General features: G+C 40.4%; 2 protein-coding genes across 3 annotated transcripts; both read right to left on the bottom strand.

Annotated features, from left to right (window-relative positions):
- Positions 1–167: 167 nt before the first annotated feature.
- On the bottom strand, positions 168–3883 carry LOC118420461 (tyrosinase-like). The gene is made up of 4 exons (XM_035827278.1): positions 2663–3883; positions 2004–2169; positions 977–1128; positions 168–743 (listed from the first exon to the last, which is right to left on the bottom strand). The coding sequence occupies exons 1-4, from the start codon at positions 3795–3797 to the stop codon at positions 589–591; spliced, it is 1608 nt and encodes a 535-aa protein (XP_035683171.1). The 5' UTR covers positions 3798–3883; the 3' UTR covers positions 168–588.
- Positions 3884–6787: 2904 nt separating this feature from the next.
- LOC118420470 (adenylate kinase 8-like) lies at positions 6788–16469 on the bottom strand. Of its 2 annotated transcripts, none has more exons than XM_035827294.1 (15): positions 16331–16469; positions 15842–15926; positions 15294–15343; positions 14743–14856; positions 11782–11850; positions 11559–11640; positions 11038–11109; positions 10779–10893; positions 10404–10489; positions 10142–10273; positions 9889–9978; positions 9280–9421; positions 8608–8688; positions 7816–8108; positions 6788–7444 (listed from the first exon to the last, which is right to left on the bottom strand). In XM_035827294.1, the coding sequence occupies exons 1-14, from the start codon at positions 16412–16414 to the stop codon at positions 7865–7867; spliced, it is 1446 nt and encodes a 481-aa protein (XP_035683187.1). In that variant the 5' UTR covers positions 16415–16469; the 3' UTR covers positions 6788–7444; positions 7816–7864. The 2 variants fall into 2 exon arrangements, with proteins under 2 accessions (XP_035683187.1, XP_035683188.1); XM_035827295.1 differs by having other exon boundaries at positions 6788–7452; positions 7824–8108.
- Positions 16470–16986: the final 517 nt, after the last annotated feature.

Here is a 16986-nt window from a genome sequence, read left to right as displayed (position 1 = left end):
TTTGTTTTTTATAATCAGTGTTACAGTATCAAGTACTTCTATAACATGCTATGGTATAACATTGTACTGTTAGTAACTGAAAATTTCTATGAATGCGCATAGAACTGTATAGTCACATACATTTGTACACAAACACAAGCTAATATTCCAACATCTAACCTTACAGATGTACACATCTGACTAAAACTCACCAGCTTGTTCTTATGGAAAACAGTTGAATTGAGTCCTTGTTTGCATGATATGCATCTCATTGTGTACATCTATGTCTAAGCTACTTGTATGCCCAATATAGAAATTATTGAAGTATTTCCTTTGGTTATGTTATCCTCCTTGAATAATTAACAAAAATGCCACTGCAGTTCCAGAGCAAGATCCTAGGGGCCCAGAATTTGCTACCAAAAACACCAAGACCATACCACGTCCAAAAAAATATACAAACACACACACGCCACACACACAAACATTACCAACATTTTTCTCTGTAAAACTCTGTCAGAAAATGTATACTAACGTTAAGTTTCAATCAAGTGCCTGAAGCATGCATAAAGGGGGTTGATGTATTGTGCCAAACAGCCAAAAGTGTTACTGTTAGTTCTTGGTGAGTAATATGATGATCAATGCTCCAGCGATGGCGGAGATGGTCGCCAAGGGCGTGGCAATGCTAGCAACAACGCTGACTGCTTCCGACCCATTTTTACACTCCCCCAGGTCGGTGTTGCCCTCTTCATCCCCATCAGATGTTCCTTTGGAGGAAAAAATGTTTTACATATTGAAAAGGCGGCTAAATGAATGCTGTAACTGCTAATAATGGTTTGTGTCACTTCTGTATTCAAAATATGCATGAACATTGTCAGTGAATACGTTTCAAAAATAGAACTGAAGAATGATTGCCAGTTAAATACATGTACCATGCACGTGTGGGTAATCAAAAGCTTGTTATATGCTATATAAACTAAACTCAGAATAATATGCTCACCGTCAGCATCTACTCCTTCAAAGTCGTAGCCCAAGTCAGTTGACGCTTTGAAGACAGACTCGTGTGTGTAGGGTGGGAAGAGAGGCACGATGTACTCATCCCTGTTATGGCCTGGTGGAGCGCCATCTAGCGGGTACTCAGAAACAGCAGGTCTGCGTTGGAACGAAAAGACAAATTACTTCATGCCCATCCTTGGAAGCCGATGACATGCCAAGTGCAATATTCTAACATAAATGTGCTATAAGCTTACTGTAAAAAAAAGCTCTCGTGTCTGAAAACGTCAAAGGAAAAATTGCCTGTACATTTAAAATAGTGAACTGAATATCAAGTCAATAACCTGTTTCAAAATTGAGCCTTCTCGGATGTTAGAAAAAAATGAATATTCTACCTAAAATATCACGAATATCAGTTATGAAGTTAATACCTAGCATTTGACAAATACGTGTAAAACACATTGTGGTCTGAAAAACCAATCAAATCATGTTTGACTTCGTCGGCTTGGGACACCTGAGCCAACGTTCTTATTTGATAGTCGGTGACTTTGGCATTAGCAAATATGTTGTGCAGAAGTGGGTACCGGCACAGAAAATTCAGGACTAGTGCAGGTCCGGCTCAGGTCCAGAGGAACCTGGACCTAACTGTCTGTGAAAACTTGTAAATGGGCGATACTCAAAACAATGGTCCATTTCGCTACAAAGAAATCTGTTTGGTGGAGTGTCCGTTTTCCACTGGAGCTTTGACATCCTATCTTCATGTAAACAACGCTACGTTTGACTGCAGAAACTTACTTGGTAGAAATGACTATAAACTCTAACGTTGTTATCATAGTTTAATTTTCTCGGTCAGGTAAGCCCCAAAACGTGTACACGCCTGCGAACATAATCTGTTCATTGGCTAATCGATTCCACATCTAGCAGTCCACTCATTTTTTTTTTTCATGTCCGTTTTTCCGGACCGGTCCAACAAGAAAAGCGGTTTAGTTATAATTGAAACAACAAAAAAATATAACGTTATAGTAAACACCGACTTGAACTTTCGCAGCCATTTCTCGAAGATACGGTCAATGAAGGCGTGATGAAGCCAAAAGATTGGGTCGTTGGCTGACGAGGGTACATCACTCATGGTGCCGTTCAGGTAGAGATGCACGTGGTTGTGGAGAGTGTGGGCCCCGGGAATCTTTTCTCCATTCGGTCCTGTTTAATAGGAACAAAGTCGAATTCCTCAGTTTTAGAGAACTATCTGAAAAAAAAAGTTGTTCAGTGACAGTTTGAGTTGTCCACTAGCCTTGGTGTCATCCACCGTGGTTACCGCTGACTCAATCTATTCATTTGCTAAGGCTTCGGTCCTTATTGGGAAAAGGGTGCTCTACCGGCAGCTCACGGGCTGGTTTATGGCACTTTCGGGTATGACTTATCCCCCTGGGGCTCCTTGTGGCTCCCGGGGTATTTTTGGGTACACCGAGGGGTAAACCCCCCCCCCCCCCCCCCCGATCCGGCAGTACACAGGGGCAAATCTGTGGCTTCGGAAAGATTGAGCCAGCGGTCACTATGGAGGATGATACCCAGGCTAGTGGACAACTGCATTTACCACCAATTCGGCAAAGCCCATCTACGCTAAAATTGAGAAAACGTTAGCCACTATTTTCAAAGCTAATAGAAGCGACAACAACTTTTACTATGGACTTACCTGTATCATCCGGACGATATTTGCCAGTTTTTGTGTCCGCGTAGCCTTCCACTAAGTTACGGAAGACGCAGTCAGAGGTCTTGTCGAAAGGGCTGCTGTCAAACGTCGCAAAACGCAGTGCAAAATCGACTTCCTCCTTCCGAGGTAGTTCGTCGATGGAATCTCCCCACTTCCCTTTATCCTGTGTTCCCGGGTTTCTCTTCAGCTTCTCAGGTGGTACGCGTCGGTGGTTGGGGTCGCACGGTTTTAATATGTTATGTTGTTCTTCCGAGTCTGTACAGAGAACCTCCCACCCTGCGAATGCAGACCCACTGTCCAGATTCCCGTTGTCGTCGTTGGCTCCCACAAAGTCGTTAGTGCAGATGTCACACTGTTCAGACACTGTCCAGTCCCAGTACGGTAAGGCCCAGTCGGGGTCATTGTTCACCTCCTGGATTAACCGCTCCATTTCTAGCAGGTAGCCGCGATGCCAAGTCAGAAAGCCCACAGCGTCATGCGCCATGTCTAACACACAGTCACCATCGACCTTGCAAATGTCATTGTCTGGAGACAAAATCGTCTCTCGTGAAGCGTAGTAGTGCATCCAGACGAGGAGGTCATACACAGAAACGTTGACAAAGCTCGGGTTGATCCCATCAGAGTTGACCATGGTGTCATAGAACTCCGTGGCCACGGCGTAGTCGCTCACGACGGTCTTCGCTCTGTTGAGATATGTCTGGTACTTAACTCTGTCCTCAGACGAAAGGCCTGTGACATTTTTCCGCACGATAGTTTTGGCGACATCACAGGCAGACCCATAGCGCCCCCAAACGCACTTGCTGCAGTCATAGCCGGAGAACGGGAATTCGCAGGCACATGATCGGTTGAAGAATAGCTTGGGCCATTGGCTTCGGTCGTCTCGGGCCCAGTTCGGCTTGTGGTCATAAACCTTCATGGTACCATCGGGGATGACCCGGCAGCTCCCCCGCCCAGGCCCGCCGCATGGCTGCGTGAAGCGCCTGCCTGCAGGTACGGGACAGCACTCCTTACTTCTCAGGTGATCCGCCGTGGTACACACGCTAGGGAACTGTGCCTCGGTAACAGGTGCCAAGGTGGCTACCGCCACATACAGCACAACTAACCCTGCTGTCTGCATTTTGACTTGGACTGTCTGCGCCGCAGCCGTTCGACTCCAAATTGAAGGTACCTGCAGGCAACAGTTTCACTTTCAACAATAGAGCTGTTTTCTCTGACCCTGCAATAATACGTCTGAAACTGAGCTACTACGCCTGCGCCTCGATGAGTGCCTCCGGTGGTAGTGTAAGTCCGGATTTGCATGGGGATCACAGCATTAGTCGTGAATTTCGTGATTTTTATCTCCATGAAAAATTGAGATATATATAGTTTTGGGTGTGTCTGTGTGTATGTGTTTTCGTATTTTTGTAGTCAGCATAAATCAAGAACCACTTGATGGATTACAATAACATTTGACATGACATTTGATATGTGGGTAGGTGTTGCGAAGACAAAGGTCAGGGTCGACTTTGGGTGCCCTGGTATGTGACATTGATACTGCAGCACAACTTCCATTTTTGTTTGTATCTTTTGTTCTGGACGTGCCATGGTCTTGGTTTTTTTGTGGCAGATAGCCTGTGATGTAAAGAAGAAGTGGTGTATGTTTGGCCTCCATTGTAACTTGCTCTGGAACTGCAGGGGCATTCTGTCAAAATTTTCCACGTAGAGTAATTGAACAAAGGAACGACGGATTTTCGTGATATTTGAGTTGGTATACAGGTAGCGTACACAGTGACGTACACAATAAAGTGAAAATTTCTATATATATTTTAGTGCTTTCCATTATTGTACTACTCAAATACCTGTACCATATGCAGTTTATGGTAAGCGGAACATTAAGAGATAACAATTATGCAAATAATTTCATAACTTGTATAGTTAATGCAAAAGGCCACAATCCTTCCAAGTGATAAATGATCGGACTGTCAACATTGTGACCTGTGTAAGTTAGTTGACTGTGTACATATTCCGTAGGGTCTCCGAACTCTTTCCAGTGACGCTATAGGGGCGAACCTGATAGTGAAGCATATATGGAGTGGCAAGAATTCCAGGAATAGTTGTTGTTTTGTACAATGTCGATGTATGATGCTTTGTGCATTTGGTGCATTGAATACATTTAAAGAGTCGGGGGGTGAGTGATTACGTCCTCATGAGCTGTAAGGAGACCGGCTTCACATGTCTAAGTCACTAAGCTTTCGGCTGGACCATGTATGTCATGATTGTTTTCTTCTGGTGAGAGATATAGTGATCAAAGATGAGATCGTCGGATTTTAGTTGTGTCATGAATCTATTTTGCTAATCACTAGTTAGTCACGCCTTGCGTAACCTTTTATTACTTTGACGGTTATGAAAGAATTTTCAGATTCAGATGACGGCCTTGATCAAATGCGGAAGCCAAATGCGGCAGAAAGCTCTGAATTATAATTTTATCTAATTCGTAATTTGTACCGCAAATATATCATATGTAATGCGTAGTTCATATCCCACATATAGATCCTCGCATAACAATTATTATTAGCTCTTTGTCCTCTCGCGTAAACCTAGCCTGCTGTAGCTGCCGAATCTCTTCCTCCTCTCACGCACATGGTGAGATATTTGCGTGATAGAACGGTATTCTCATAAGCTCAGGGATAGACGCACAATTTCAGTGACAGACAAGCCGCCGCGGAGTCTGCCACACACGGCTGGATTGTGTCATCTGTGTTATAAAAGAGCTTTATTGCACGACAATTGTACTCGGTACAATGTATGGCAACAACTATTACAAAATACAGGTATAGAATAAAGCTTAACATCCTAGTTAATATAACAATAAGGGCTAACATAATTCTTTGATATAGTATTACAATGGAGTAGGGTACGTAATCATTACTTTCGGTATTCCTTCTAATATATTTGCCTATTTTTGCAGTATGGAAGTTGTGGCATCCAAAGATATATACAAATCTGTTTGTAGCACCGAGTCTCTTGAAACCTGTTATACTTGATTCGAGATATATGAATGATTCATAAGCGCAGCTGTTTACAGATGCATGTCTGTGGCGGTTTCTTTTATGTTTGTTTTTTTAACTTCAGTTCATTTAATTGTATGGCGATGTCTGCCACTCCCTTCCATTCATCCCGAAAGTTATAGCCAGCCTCTATACGTATAACGTTAAATTGTGTCTGTTGAAAGGACTGCTTTTTGGGAGAGCTTAATTCCCAAGATGACCATCCAAAATGGTAAGCCCTGTCACCAATAAACAATATTGTTACTACTTTTTTGGGCGATTGAAAGAAAAAAAATTCGCGTTAAAAATCTTTCAGCGTGGAAATTCAAGAGAACAAATTTATCTGTCACGATTGAGTTACTGGGCATCTATGCGGGCATACAAGGTTACACGACTAACGGAGGTACCATTCCGGTTCATACAATACCAACTACTCAGAAACCAGACTTGGTTATTTACTTGCAAGAACAGAAGACCATCCACAAGAACTGACTGTACCCTTCGAACAGAACATTAAAGCCAGTCATGACCGGAAGGTCAATACGTACAGCGCCCTAGTGACAGACTTGAGAACTGCAGGAGTATCAGCCACTCTCACCTGTTTTGAGATCGGGTCCAGTATCAAAAGTGATATATTTTTATAACTGAAAAAAAAAATATTGTGATTGTAACTGTAATTGAGACAACCATGCAATATGATTTTGAGGAAAGCAACTTGCATTGTGCAATATCTGTCAATACCCCCTGCATGTTCGGTCAGCAATGACCCACATGACCTAGGATAAATGTATATTTTTTCTGTCTTCGAATAAAGAATGATTTTACTACTCCCAACTAATTCCAAACAACATACTTTCTGATATTAAGCATAGTGTGGCATGTTACAACATGTGCACAATGAAGTAAAAAAAAAATAGAAGCCTTGTCTTGGAAATGTCTCATCAATATTGAGATATTCATATCTAATTGGTCAATGATATGGAATCAAGGAAGATATGAAGGAACGAGATCAAAAATGTTTAATTCATCAAAGTTATCTGACGTAGAACTTATCAGGAACAGAAAATTATCAATATTTCTGTCCCTCAAAAATATCAATATTTACAAAAACTGTTTTTCAGGGTACTGCAAAGGATCATAAACAATGCTTCATTTTCTGGATGGAACTTTGGAAAACGTAAAAGATAACACCTCAACAATATTTGTTCTTTTGCATCCAAAGGACCCAACAAAAATGCATCTTACAATCTGTACAGTGTGCTAGATACATTCAAGGTACACAGGAAGTTAGTAACTTTCAAGTTACCACAGTGTATCAAATACAAATGAGTTATGTTTAGACAATTTGTAAGAATTCTGAGCCTTGAACTCCATGTGTATATTGTATATAACTTCAATGTAACTTCATTGTCATGACAGAGACACACTTGTAACATGACATTTGATAGAATTCTATACAACATGCAGTAGTTTACATGCATATTTCCATTCTTGTCATATACAACGTAGCTTTCATAGGAGTCTGTGTTGTTACAACTTCTATCATCAAAATTGTACTTTAACCAATAAAACTCTAATAAGAAAACTTAAACACAGTCTCTTCTTATATCTATATCTCAAAATAGAATTCAGAGAGTTTTTTCAGAGCCTATAAACGTGTGGAAGAGATGAGTCAAGCAATTTTCAAGTGAAAGCCTAACTGAATTTATCCATTCCAAACATAGGCTAAAGAGTCTTAGTTACAATCAGGGTTGTAGCCAGCACCTGTCCTTCAGTCCTTTGAAGGAATTTTGCAACTGGGGACTGAAAAATGTTTTTTTCCATTCCGTCCCCTGGGACAGACAAAAATTGATATGTAAAGATATAAAAAAACTGAAACCCATGTGTTCTTCTTCACCAAATAGATGCCATTGAACAGCTTAGTCTCGAGCAAAATTTGCACCTCAACATGCAAGAAATAGTGTTTCAGAGGGTCTTGATTTAAAAATTTTCTGGGACCCAGACCCCCTAGAAATGACGCGCAACGTCACGCCATGCCTTCGGTGCTCGATAGGATTCCCATTCAAAATCAAGGGGACTGAAAATGATTTCAGGCTGGCTACAACCCTGGTTACAATACTCTAGACTAGGTGTGAAGTATACATGTATATTGTGAGGACTAGTCGTCACCATGCTTCTTAGGCAATGGGTTCACAATCATGCTCTCGATGAACTCGAACACCGTGTGCGGGTCCTGGTCTGCGTTGATCCTCATGGCCGCCTCGTAGAAGTCGGCGATCTCCTCCGCATAGGCGTGGTACTCGATCAGACGTTTCTTCACAGCTTCCTCCTCATCTTTGGGATGCTGATGCAGGCGTGCTTTCACCTCATTGGTCCGTGGGGGATTGTACAGGAAGTGATACCTGTGTTGGGAACAAAGTTGTTTTATGACTCTGAATTATTAAAAGCAAATTGCAAACTGATAGATTTATCCGAAAATTACTGAAATGGCTACTATAGGAATGTGCTAATAAGTGGATTTATTGTGAAAATCTTAAGTAAGTTCAACACCAGGAACAGGATGTAGTTATTTCAGTGTGATATACCTTCAGCACCAGGGACAGGGGAAGCACTTTCAGTGTGATATACCTTCAGCACCAGGGACAGGGATGGTACTTTCAGTGTGATATACATTCCGTACCAGGGACAGCAGTAGTATTTCAATTTTTAGTGTGATATCCCTTCAGCACCAAGGACGGGTAGTAATTTCAGAGTGATACACCTTCAGGGACAGGGGCAATACTTTCAGTGTGATATAAATTCAGCACCAAGGACAGCAGAAGTATTGCAAGTTTCGGTGTGGTATATTTTCAGCACCAAGGACAGGGATGACATTTGTCTGCACATCTATCCTACACTCACCTTTCTCCTGTTACTGGATCCGTCCTCCTGAGAACAAGTCTCTCCATCACAGAGTCATTTGGTATGTCCAGGAAGAACACCCTGGGGTAAAACATTACAGATTTTAGTTTAGAATTTCAGTTTCAAATAGAATACATTAATAATCACCATCAACAACAATCATCCTAATCTCACCTCAACAATACATTATGATTCATATATTCATCAACAGATGTGATAGAGATTAATGGTTTAATTTTATCTCCTGGCCATTTCAAATCCCTGCAATTCAGATATATAGTTCGTGTATCCACATCACACCCAAATGTTGCCAAGAAAAAAGTCACATTTGCAAGAAATCTATGTGGCTAAGTCGTCTTACTGAAAGCACACATAAAGTATCGGACATAACTGTGACAATAACAACAACATTTTTGCTGAATGCAGCATTTCTGTGCGTAAAGACTGATGTTCAAAAGGACAAATATAGCTGTCAGCAATTTTACAATTAGCCATATATGTCATTACAAACCTGATTATCGTATATAAGAAAGTACGTCCATATATAACAAATTATTTGCAAACGGTTGCCAATAGGACTGTTTGTCAAGAAATCATATGTAACGGATGTGATTTTAATGTAACGCTGACCAACGATCCATCTATACCTAGTTGAACTGCTACAGGACTTACCTGTTGGGGTCGAGGTTGGCGTCCTTTAGACTCTCTGCCTGTTCCCGTGTCCTGGGGAAGCCGTGCATGACCCAGCCGCGACTGACAGCGTCCAATCGCGAGAGTCGGTCACTCAGGACCTTCATCACCAGGTTGTCTGGAACTAAGGGGAAAATACAAGTCAATATAGATGCTATTGATGTTATATTATAGTTTTTTTATTGGTCTGACTTTGGCATGATATCAAGTCAGGCTTGTCTGCAAATTGGCTATCAGTCTGGCTCTTCCAAATGTTACCATGTTATATCATAGGTGATACACATTCAGAACTAGGGACAGAGGTAGTACTTTCAGTGTAATACACATTCAGCACCAGGGACAGGGGTAGCACTTTCAGTGTCATATACCTTCACACTTCAACAAGCAAGATACCCTAGCTCAATAGGGACATCTAAATGAAAAAAAAAAGACTTAAGAAAAGGCATCAAGTGGTTAGTAGGCATTTCCTTTCAGACAGGGAATATAGTTCTATTTTTATCATTCATAACATTATCTTTCTTTTTTTCTCATTGATCATTCTTCAGGACATAGACAGGTTGAAGGGACATAAGTTGTCACATGCTTCCTTACCCATCATGCCCCGCTCCACATACGGCTTGATGGCTTCTCCAATCTTGGTCTCGTCAGCGATGGCCTCCTTAATCAGGGCACCACAGGACACTGCAACAGAGCAAGGTTAATGTTGATTACAGGCTACTAATCTGTGCGTTCTCGTTTTCAAACTTGGAGAAATAATGGGCAGAAACTGCAGCTGCTGTACAATTAAACAATGGCCTTGTCTAATCTGCTCCGCTAACATGAAGTGAAACAAACCATGACTTACGGTTGGTGATGTTGTACTTGTTTGCAATGAGTGAGGCCTGTACAGACTTGCCGGCACCCGTGGGTCCCAGCAGTACAATCCTGGGGGTGTGGGGGGCAGCCGTGCGGGGGGTGCTGTTCAGGAACGTCAAAACTACACAAAAACAAAGAAATCATAAAACCATTAAAAACAATGACTCATTAAAAAGATTAGTAATACCTATATCTATGAGGAAAACTCAACTTAAAAAATTTGAGAAAATCTGTGTTGATTTTGGATTTACCTAATGCAAGGATGTCAGCCTTGGGTTGATCTGCGTTGATCTTTTTGGTGACTTTGGGAAAACATCTGAGGACATCTGCTGAATGCCTGAAGGGTGGAAGGGAAGATGTTACTGACATAAGAAATCATTACCTCTTTTTTCTGTCTATAGCTCAACATTCTATTGTATTTATCATTTCATGACATTTTAAGACAGCACCTGCAATAATTTCACAAATGTTACAAAAGCAAGTTCAGAATTAAGACAGTTCAAATCTATACTTGAATAGCTTGTTCTAGAACATTCTTTTATACATTTGGATGATGTATTTGAGTGTCTATTGACATATTTTTCCTTGAATGGGACATAACTATGTTGTACTGTCACATTTCTCACCTGTGATACTCGACCAGGCTGCTCACCATGGACTCTTCTGTGATCCCCTCCGGAACAATCAGGCGACTCTCAATCTCGGAATTACTCGGCCAATCAAACGTTGTGTGGTACACATCTGAGACCAAGAAAAGCAAAATCACATCAAGTAGTGATATTTGAATTTATTATTGTGAAATGATAAGAAATTGATGACTTCTGGATATTTTGGCTTCAGTTCAGCCTTAAGATTAACTACTAAGGACAACAGAATGATACACACCTCCAGTCTGTGGGTCCACCCGCTTCCCTGCCACACGCTCAATAAGGACAGTGTCAGGAGCCTCCAAAACAACTGGAAATATGGAAAAAAATTATTCTCAGTACATGGTTATTGCTGGATAGCCGTAATGTTACACTTGTATACAATACAGATACTGATAAAGAAATAACTTTTATTTTCAATACAATTGAAACAGGTAGTACACAAAGTCCTACAAATCTACAATACATTTTTATTTATTTATTTATTTATTAATCTTTCAGGGTAGTCCCTACAGTTTTGATAAAACTGATTTCCAAGGGAGCCCAAATGAACATAATGGACATAAACATAAAGATAACAATAATCATATAACATAAAACGTGACTAAATCAAAATATGGATAATAACTTAAATGCGATTAGCCCAAATAATAACAACTCAAAGTCATTAATTACAAAACTCATCACAACAATAATCATGACAAAAAGATGCTTCTTATAGTATGACTATGTTACAGTAGTGTTACCCATTGCACATACCACAGTGTTTAGGTGAAATCCCCTCTGCCTGGATAGCCTGGGCCTGCTCACGTGTCTGTGGGAATCCTTCCAACAGCCAGCCCTGGTAAACACACAGAAAAAAATATGGTTAACAACCAGATAAGGAACAGATCAACATAAACAGAAGGTTTAAAAATTAAACTTCAATGTTGCTGCATAATCTTTTGCAAGTCAAAAGGTTTCAAAAACAGTTTGTCCGTACCTTTTTGATACAGTCATGACTCTTTATCCTGTTCTTCACCAGACTGACCCACACCTCCACAGGGATGGACTGTACAGGAGAAAAAATAAAAACACACAATTGATTATCATGGTTCAAAGTAGCATTTTTGTGTCACACAAACATTCTCTGTTGACAGCTAACTTTGAACTTGATTCTTCTCTATCATACAATAACAGAATTATTTTGGGTACTCACTTTTACAATGGCAAACAGGGAGTATACACTCCTGCCCAATGAGGAGCTACAAGCATGCAAATCATTGGCTCCCCAAAACAATACAGAACTAGGAAGGCAACATTTTCGCAAAAATGCAGTACCGTATATTCTCGAATAAAGTACGCACCCCAATTAAAGTATGCACCCCTGATTTTGGACAAGTCTTAGACAGATCTTTGGGACTGAAAGGTAAAATGGAAAAACTCAAATAAATGAGCAGACCTTTAACTGGATAAATTCAAATTTATAATGTTTTCCCCAGGTTATTTTGCATGAAATAACCTGCATTTACACTGTCATTGTCTCTATAAACTTGTGAATTGCCTACTGCAAATTATATAAATCACTGTGAACTGGTAGAAGAAATCAGGAATAAACAGTTGTACAAGTCAAAGTCACTAACTCAAAAGGATTGTATGCAAATGCCAATCTTATGTAAATCATGTTTAGACAATTTCTTTGTTTCATGTTTAGACAACTACTCTCATGTCCCTAATAAACATACCCTCCGGAATAAACATACCCCCCGGACAAATCATCAATATCTAATAAACGTACCCCCCGGAATAAACATACCCCCCGGAAAATTACCAAATTGACATGTATTTAACTGTGACCATGCTACTTCTGTCCAAAGAAAAGGAGATAATAAGCAGGTAGGTCTTTTTATTCATTTATGCCTAAGAACCACATCAGTTAGTTCTATAAATGATGAGCTGAAGAACTATATCTTGTTTGAATCATGAACATTGTTTTCTCAATTTATAAATAAAAGGTAAGTTAAAATTCGCAGTGAAACCTGCCTTAGGGGTCACCTGAGTATAGGGGCCACGTAACTGGCCATGCGGTTAGTTTTCGTCGGTCCCTTGGATTTTTCCCGTTGACCTAAGCATTAAGAAATATTATAGCGGTCACCTGTCGAATGTGGTCGCGGCCAGACGATTTTCAGTCCGGCCGCTATGCCAACACTGCCGTCACGGGCGCGTGGCCGGCCGCATTACGCTGCGCTAAATAGTAAATTATCCACGAGGGAATCACTTTTTCTTTTTTCTGTACTACATCAGCAAAATGTCGGTTCAACTTGGAGTCTTTATGAAGGAAACATAATTTGAAGAAAGGAAACATTATACAAAATTATGTGATTTTATGCGAAGTGTTGTTGAATTCACGTGGCGTTTTTTTCTCATCTCAGAGTGTTCTCATCTCAGACTCTTTGCACTTCTACCCTTCTCTACATCGTCATTTCTGTGCAGACTGGAAGGCTATATGGGCAGATTTTACAAATAGACCGTCCGTTCATGTATCTGATGTTTTAGGTTCTTGAAATGCATGTAAGCTGTCCCAATTTTCGTATTCCGCGGGCCAAAAATGGAAATCTCCGTCTTTGCGTTATTCTCCAACATGGCGTCGCAGCAGCATAAACAAGGTCACTAGGGGTCAGTGGACGACTCCACTTTTACCAAGGTAAAATATCGCAACAAGATTTCTGATGTGTAGCATAAAATACAGTGATTACGGTATAAAAACGATTAAAATCTATTAAATGGAAGTTAGTTATGTGAGAACTAGACTAAGGTTGATTTTTGTCAAAGAAATAAGCCTACGTAGAGAAAGTTTTATTTCGACGTGACCACCTCGGCATAATGGCACATGCATCTACAAAGGAAAGTTGTGATTATGAACTTGCTGTTTTTACCGACGAATTCCTGTCGTTTGGGAGAATTTGCGGCGTCAAAACTCATATCACAAGGGAAACGAAGTTATAGTTGTTATTTTTACGTCCAGCATTTATTATGTGAACGAATCACTCTTCCGCCTCGCTGCCGAAAGCGCATGGAACCACAAGACCGGAAATTCCTCGTGCAAGGTGCTGGTTTACGATGTAAACAGAGACTATAAACTACTACTAAATTAAAACTAAAAGTTATTTATGTAAAAATTGTATTTCAAAACGTCAGTGTGGTGTTTTATTTTCCCCCAAGAACAACATTTACTTCATAGCGTCATAGCGAGATCGACCGAAATCACCGAAAGAGTACCGCGTACGCGTACACGCTCATGGAAATCCGCGCCGTTTCGCCCGAAAAATAGGGAATTTTGAGCAAAAATACCTCGGAAATATGGGCAGAAACCCCAAAAACTTCCATTCTTTGAGGGTCCTGGCTAAGCAAAGCCCCAATTTTCAGGAAAAAAAAATAAACGTACCGTCCAAAATAAGAACGTACCGGGTGGATTGTGAGGCTGAAAAAAATAAACGTCCCGGTACGTTTATTAGGGACATGAGAGTACAAGACTGTGCATGTTTTGAAACATTACTTGCTTTATTTTAGGCTTTTTTTACCATTTCTCTGTGCAGTGACCTCAAATAAAGTACGCACCCCAACTTTGGCAACAACTTGTAGCACCTTTTCAATTTTGAAAAGTTAAAAAAGTGCGTACTTTATTCGAGAATATACGGTAAGTCTTTCCAAGGAGCTTTTATCACTGATAAAAGCTCCTTGGTCTTTCCCATGGCCTTTTGTCAATCTATTCACACACAATAGTCAAGAATGTCCGCATGTTACGAAGCGTTCCTTCCTACGCGTGTGCACCGGTAGGTTACGCAGTGCATTTTTAAATTCGGAACAAACCGGAAACGGTTTGAGAAACCTTATCTGGTTGTTAAATACAAAAAAAGACAGCCATATTGTTAGGATTCTTGGATGAGGTGAGCAGAATCCTTACCTCCCCTGCCTTGACAATGTTCCTGGCCTGTTTAGCAACAGGGTTCACGTCATCCCCTACCAGAGCCTCGGGGGTGATGTGAACCACACGGAGACGCTTGCACACCTCTCGGGCCTGGCAAGGAAAGAAAAAACAGTCAGATTAGGACTTTGAATAGAGAGGATGATGTCTGAAAACTAAGAACAGCAAGCAGATTATTATTGGCCTCAGAGCAGAGCACTTGACTTTTGCTTGTAGCCTTTTACAGCTTAAACTTATCTTTTCTGATACTCGACAGAACATAAAGACCTCTTTGAAAATGAAAAATACTCAAGATCTATTTGAAAAATCTTGTGATCCTTTGAGACAATCTTGAGAGTCTCAAGATTCTTTACAATGATCTCAAGACTTTTTTTCTAGACCCTTTTAAAGCATCTCAAGAATCTTTCAAAGATTTAGAAGTACATGACTGTATATCAATAGTGTTCATATCATCAATTATGGATCAACATTGTTTTAGGGTAATAATTTTGCTATACAGAACAAAACAGTAATAAAAGTAGTATTCTTACAATTGTCCTCTTGCCAGCTGCAGGGGGCCCCAGGATGCAGATCTGGGGAACTGTAATGACAAATAGTGGTGTGTCAGACAGGGTAGTGTTGGGAAAATCACTTGTCTGATCATATCGATACATCCATGAATAGTTTCATCAGGTTGGAATGTCACTGAATAAAAATGTAACACTCTTTCTACACAACCACTGCCGACGTTTTGGTGACCGTCTGTCACATTCCGCACAATGTGAACCAGTCAGAATTGCCTTCAGTGGAAATAGAGCAGTGGTTGTGTAAAAAGAGTCCCTTTATTCAACTTGTCTGATACAGTGACATGTGACATGCAATAATAATGAAAGCCATGTAGTTAACAGCCATGAAACATCATAAGTATCCTACTTGTCGTTTTTTTATTATCATGTGCTCAATAATGATTTTGCTTTGCTTGTTTAGCAAGCAAATCAACTTGTTTCCATTTACCATGACAACACAATGTTAAGTGTAAATCTTAAAATATTAAAATATTAAAAGAGAAGCAGCATCAAGAATTCTGCTGTTTCCTCACCATCATCATTCTCCCTCTTGAGGTAGTCGATGATGTACTGTAACGGTTCTTCTGGCTTGTCAATCACAATGTTCTCTATCACTCTCTGTAGGGATTGAAAAAAATATAATTATTGCCAATGCCTTGGCAGTTGGACATAACCGGATGAAGAAGAAGAAGAAGGGAAAAATAAATACACCCAACATTATAATATTGTTAGTAGCTAAGACTAAGCTTTACTGTTCCTCCTTTTGTACTCTCGACTTTCATATCTTTAAACTTTACATTTATTGATCAGTGGATAATTATAATTCTAAGTTGTAGAGCAGTCCCCATCCCTTTCGAAGCATGGATCATGAACATGTGTTGTTGTTGTTGACAACAGTGTACTAAACACCCACCCCTCCCAATTCATTGAATAAAAGGTCGAATTGAGAGAATATACAAGGTACTACTAACAATAAATCACATTTGTTAACGTCAGAACACCCCACAATACAATATCCGTACCTTGTATAGATCGAAAACGCCGTGTTTCTCTGCGTAAGTGCCAAATTCAGGCGGGATTCGCAGCGGTTTCTTCGTTTCGTCCATCTTGGATTTCGGAGTTCGAGTTTGTGTCCCTTCCCGTCATGCATTGTTGCTAGGCGACGGGTAAGCAATAGAAGACGGCCTGCCATTGGTCACTTCACTGTCCCATATCGGGATATGGCAAATGGTAGCGTAAATTTGATTGGCTGTTGAGCAAACCACCTGTTAGAATGCAAAGACTTGCTTTTTAACTTCACATTCGAGGATTTTGCGTGATTTCGGACAAAGTTAACGGCGTGTTTATACAGAAATTGGCTGCTATCCATTTTTGTTATCCCAGCAAGACAAAACATCATGGATATTTTTGGATACGCGAACTAAACCTAAGAATGATTTTTACAGGTGCTTTCACGAATGTATTGGGCGTTGTCATGCTGTGAAATCTAATGGGTGGTTATATTGGCAGAGAAGAGAGGTTTATTTTTTCTAATACCAACGTCCTAGCTCTGACAGAGCTCTGCTAACTCAGAATTATATCTATAGAATCTCACGAACATTCCGTTTCACTTGACCAAAAGCCACATTTTGTTAGGAAGTGTTAACCCGAAAAGATCACCCCTCAGTGATGCCCAGTG

This window comes from Branchiostoma floridae, chromosome 8, assembly GCF_000003815.2.
Source record: "Branchiostoma floridae strain S238N-H82 chromosome 8, Bfl_VNyyK, whole genome shotgun sequence".
Classification (NCBI taxonomy): Eukaryota; Metazoa; Chordata; class Leptocardii; order Amphioxiformes; family Branchiostomatidae; genus Branchiostoma; species Branchiostoma floridae.
Note: the sequence above shows the minus strand (reverse complement) of the source record. Positions and strands in the feature narration are given on the sequence as shown.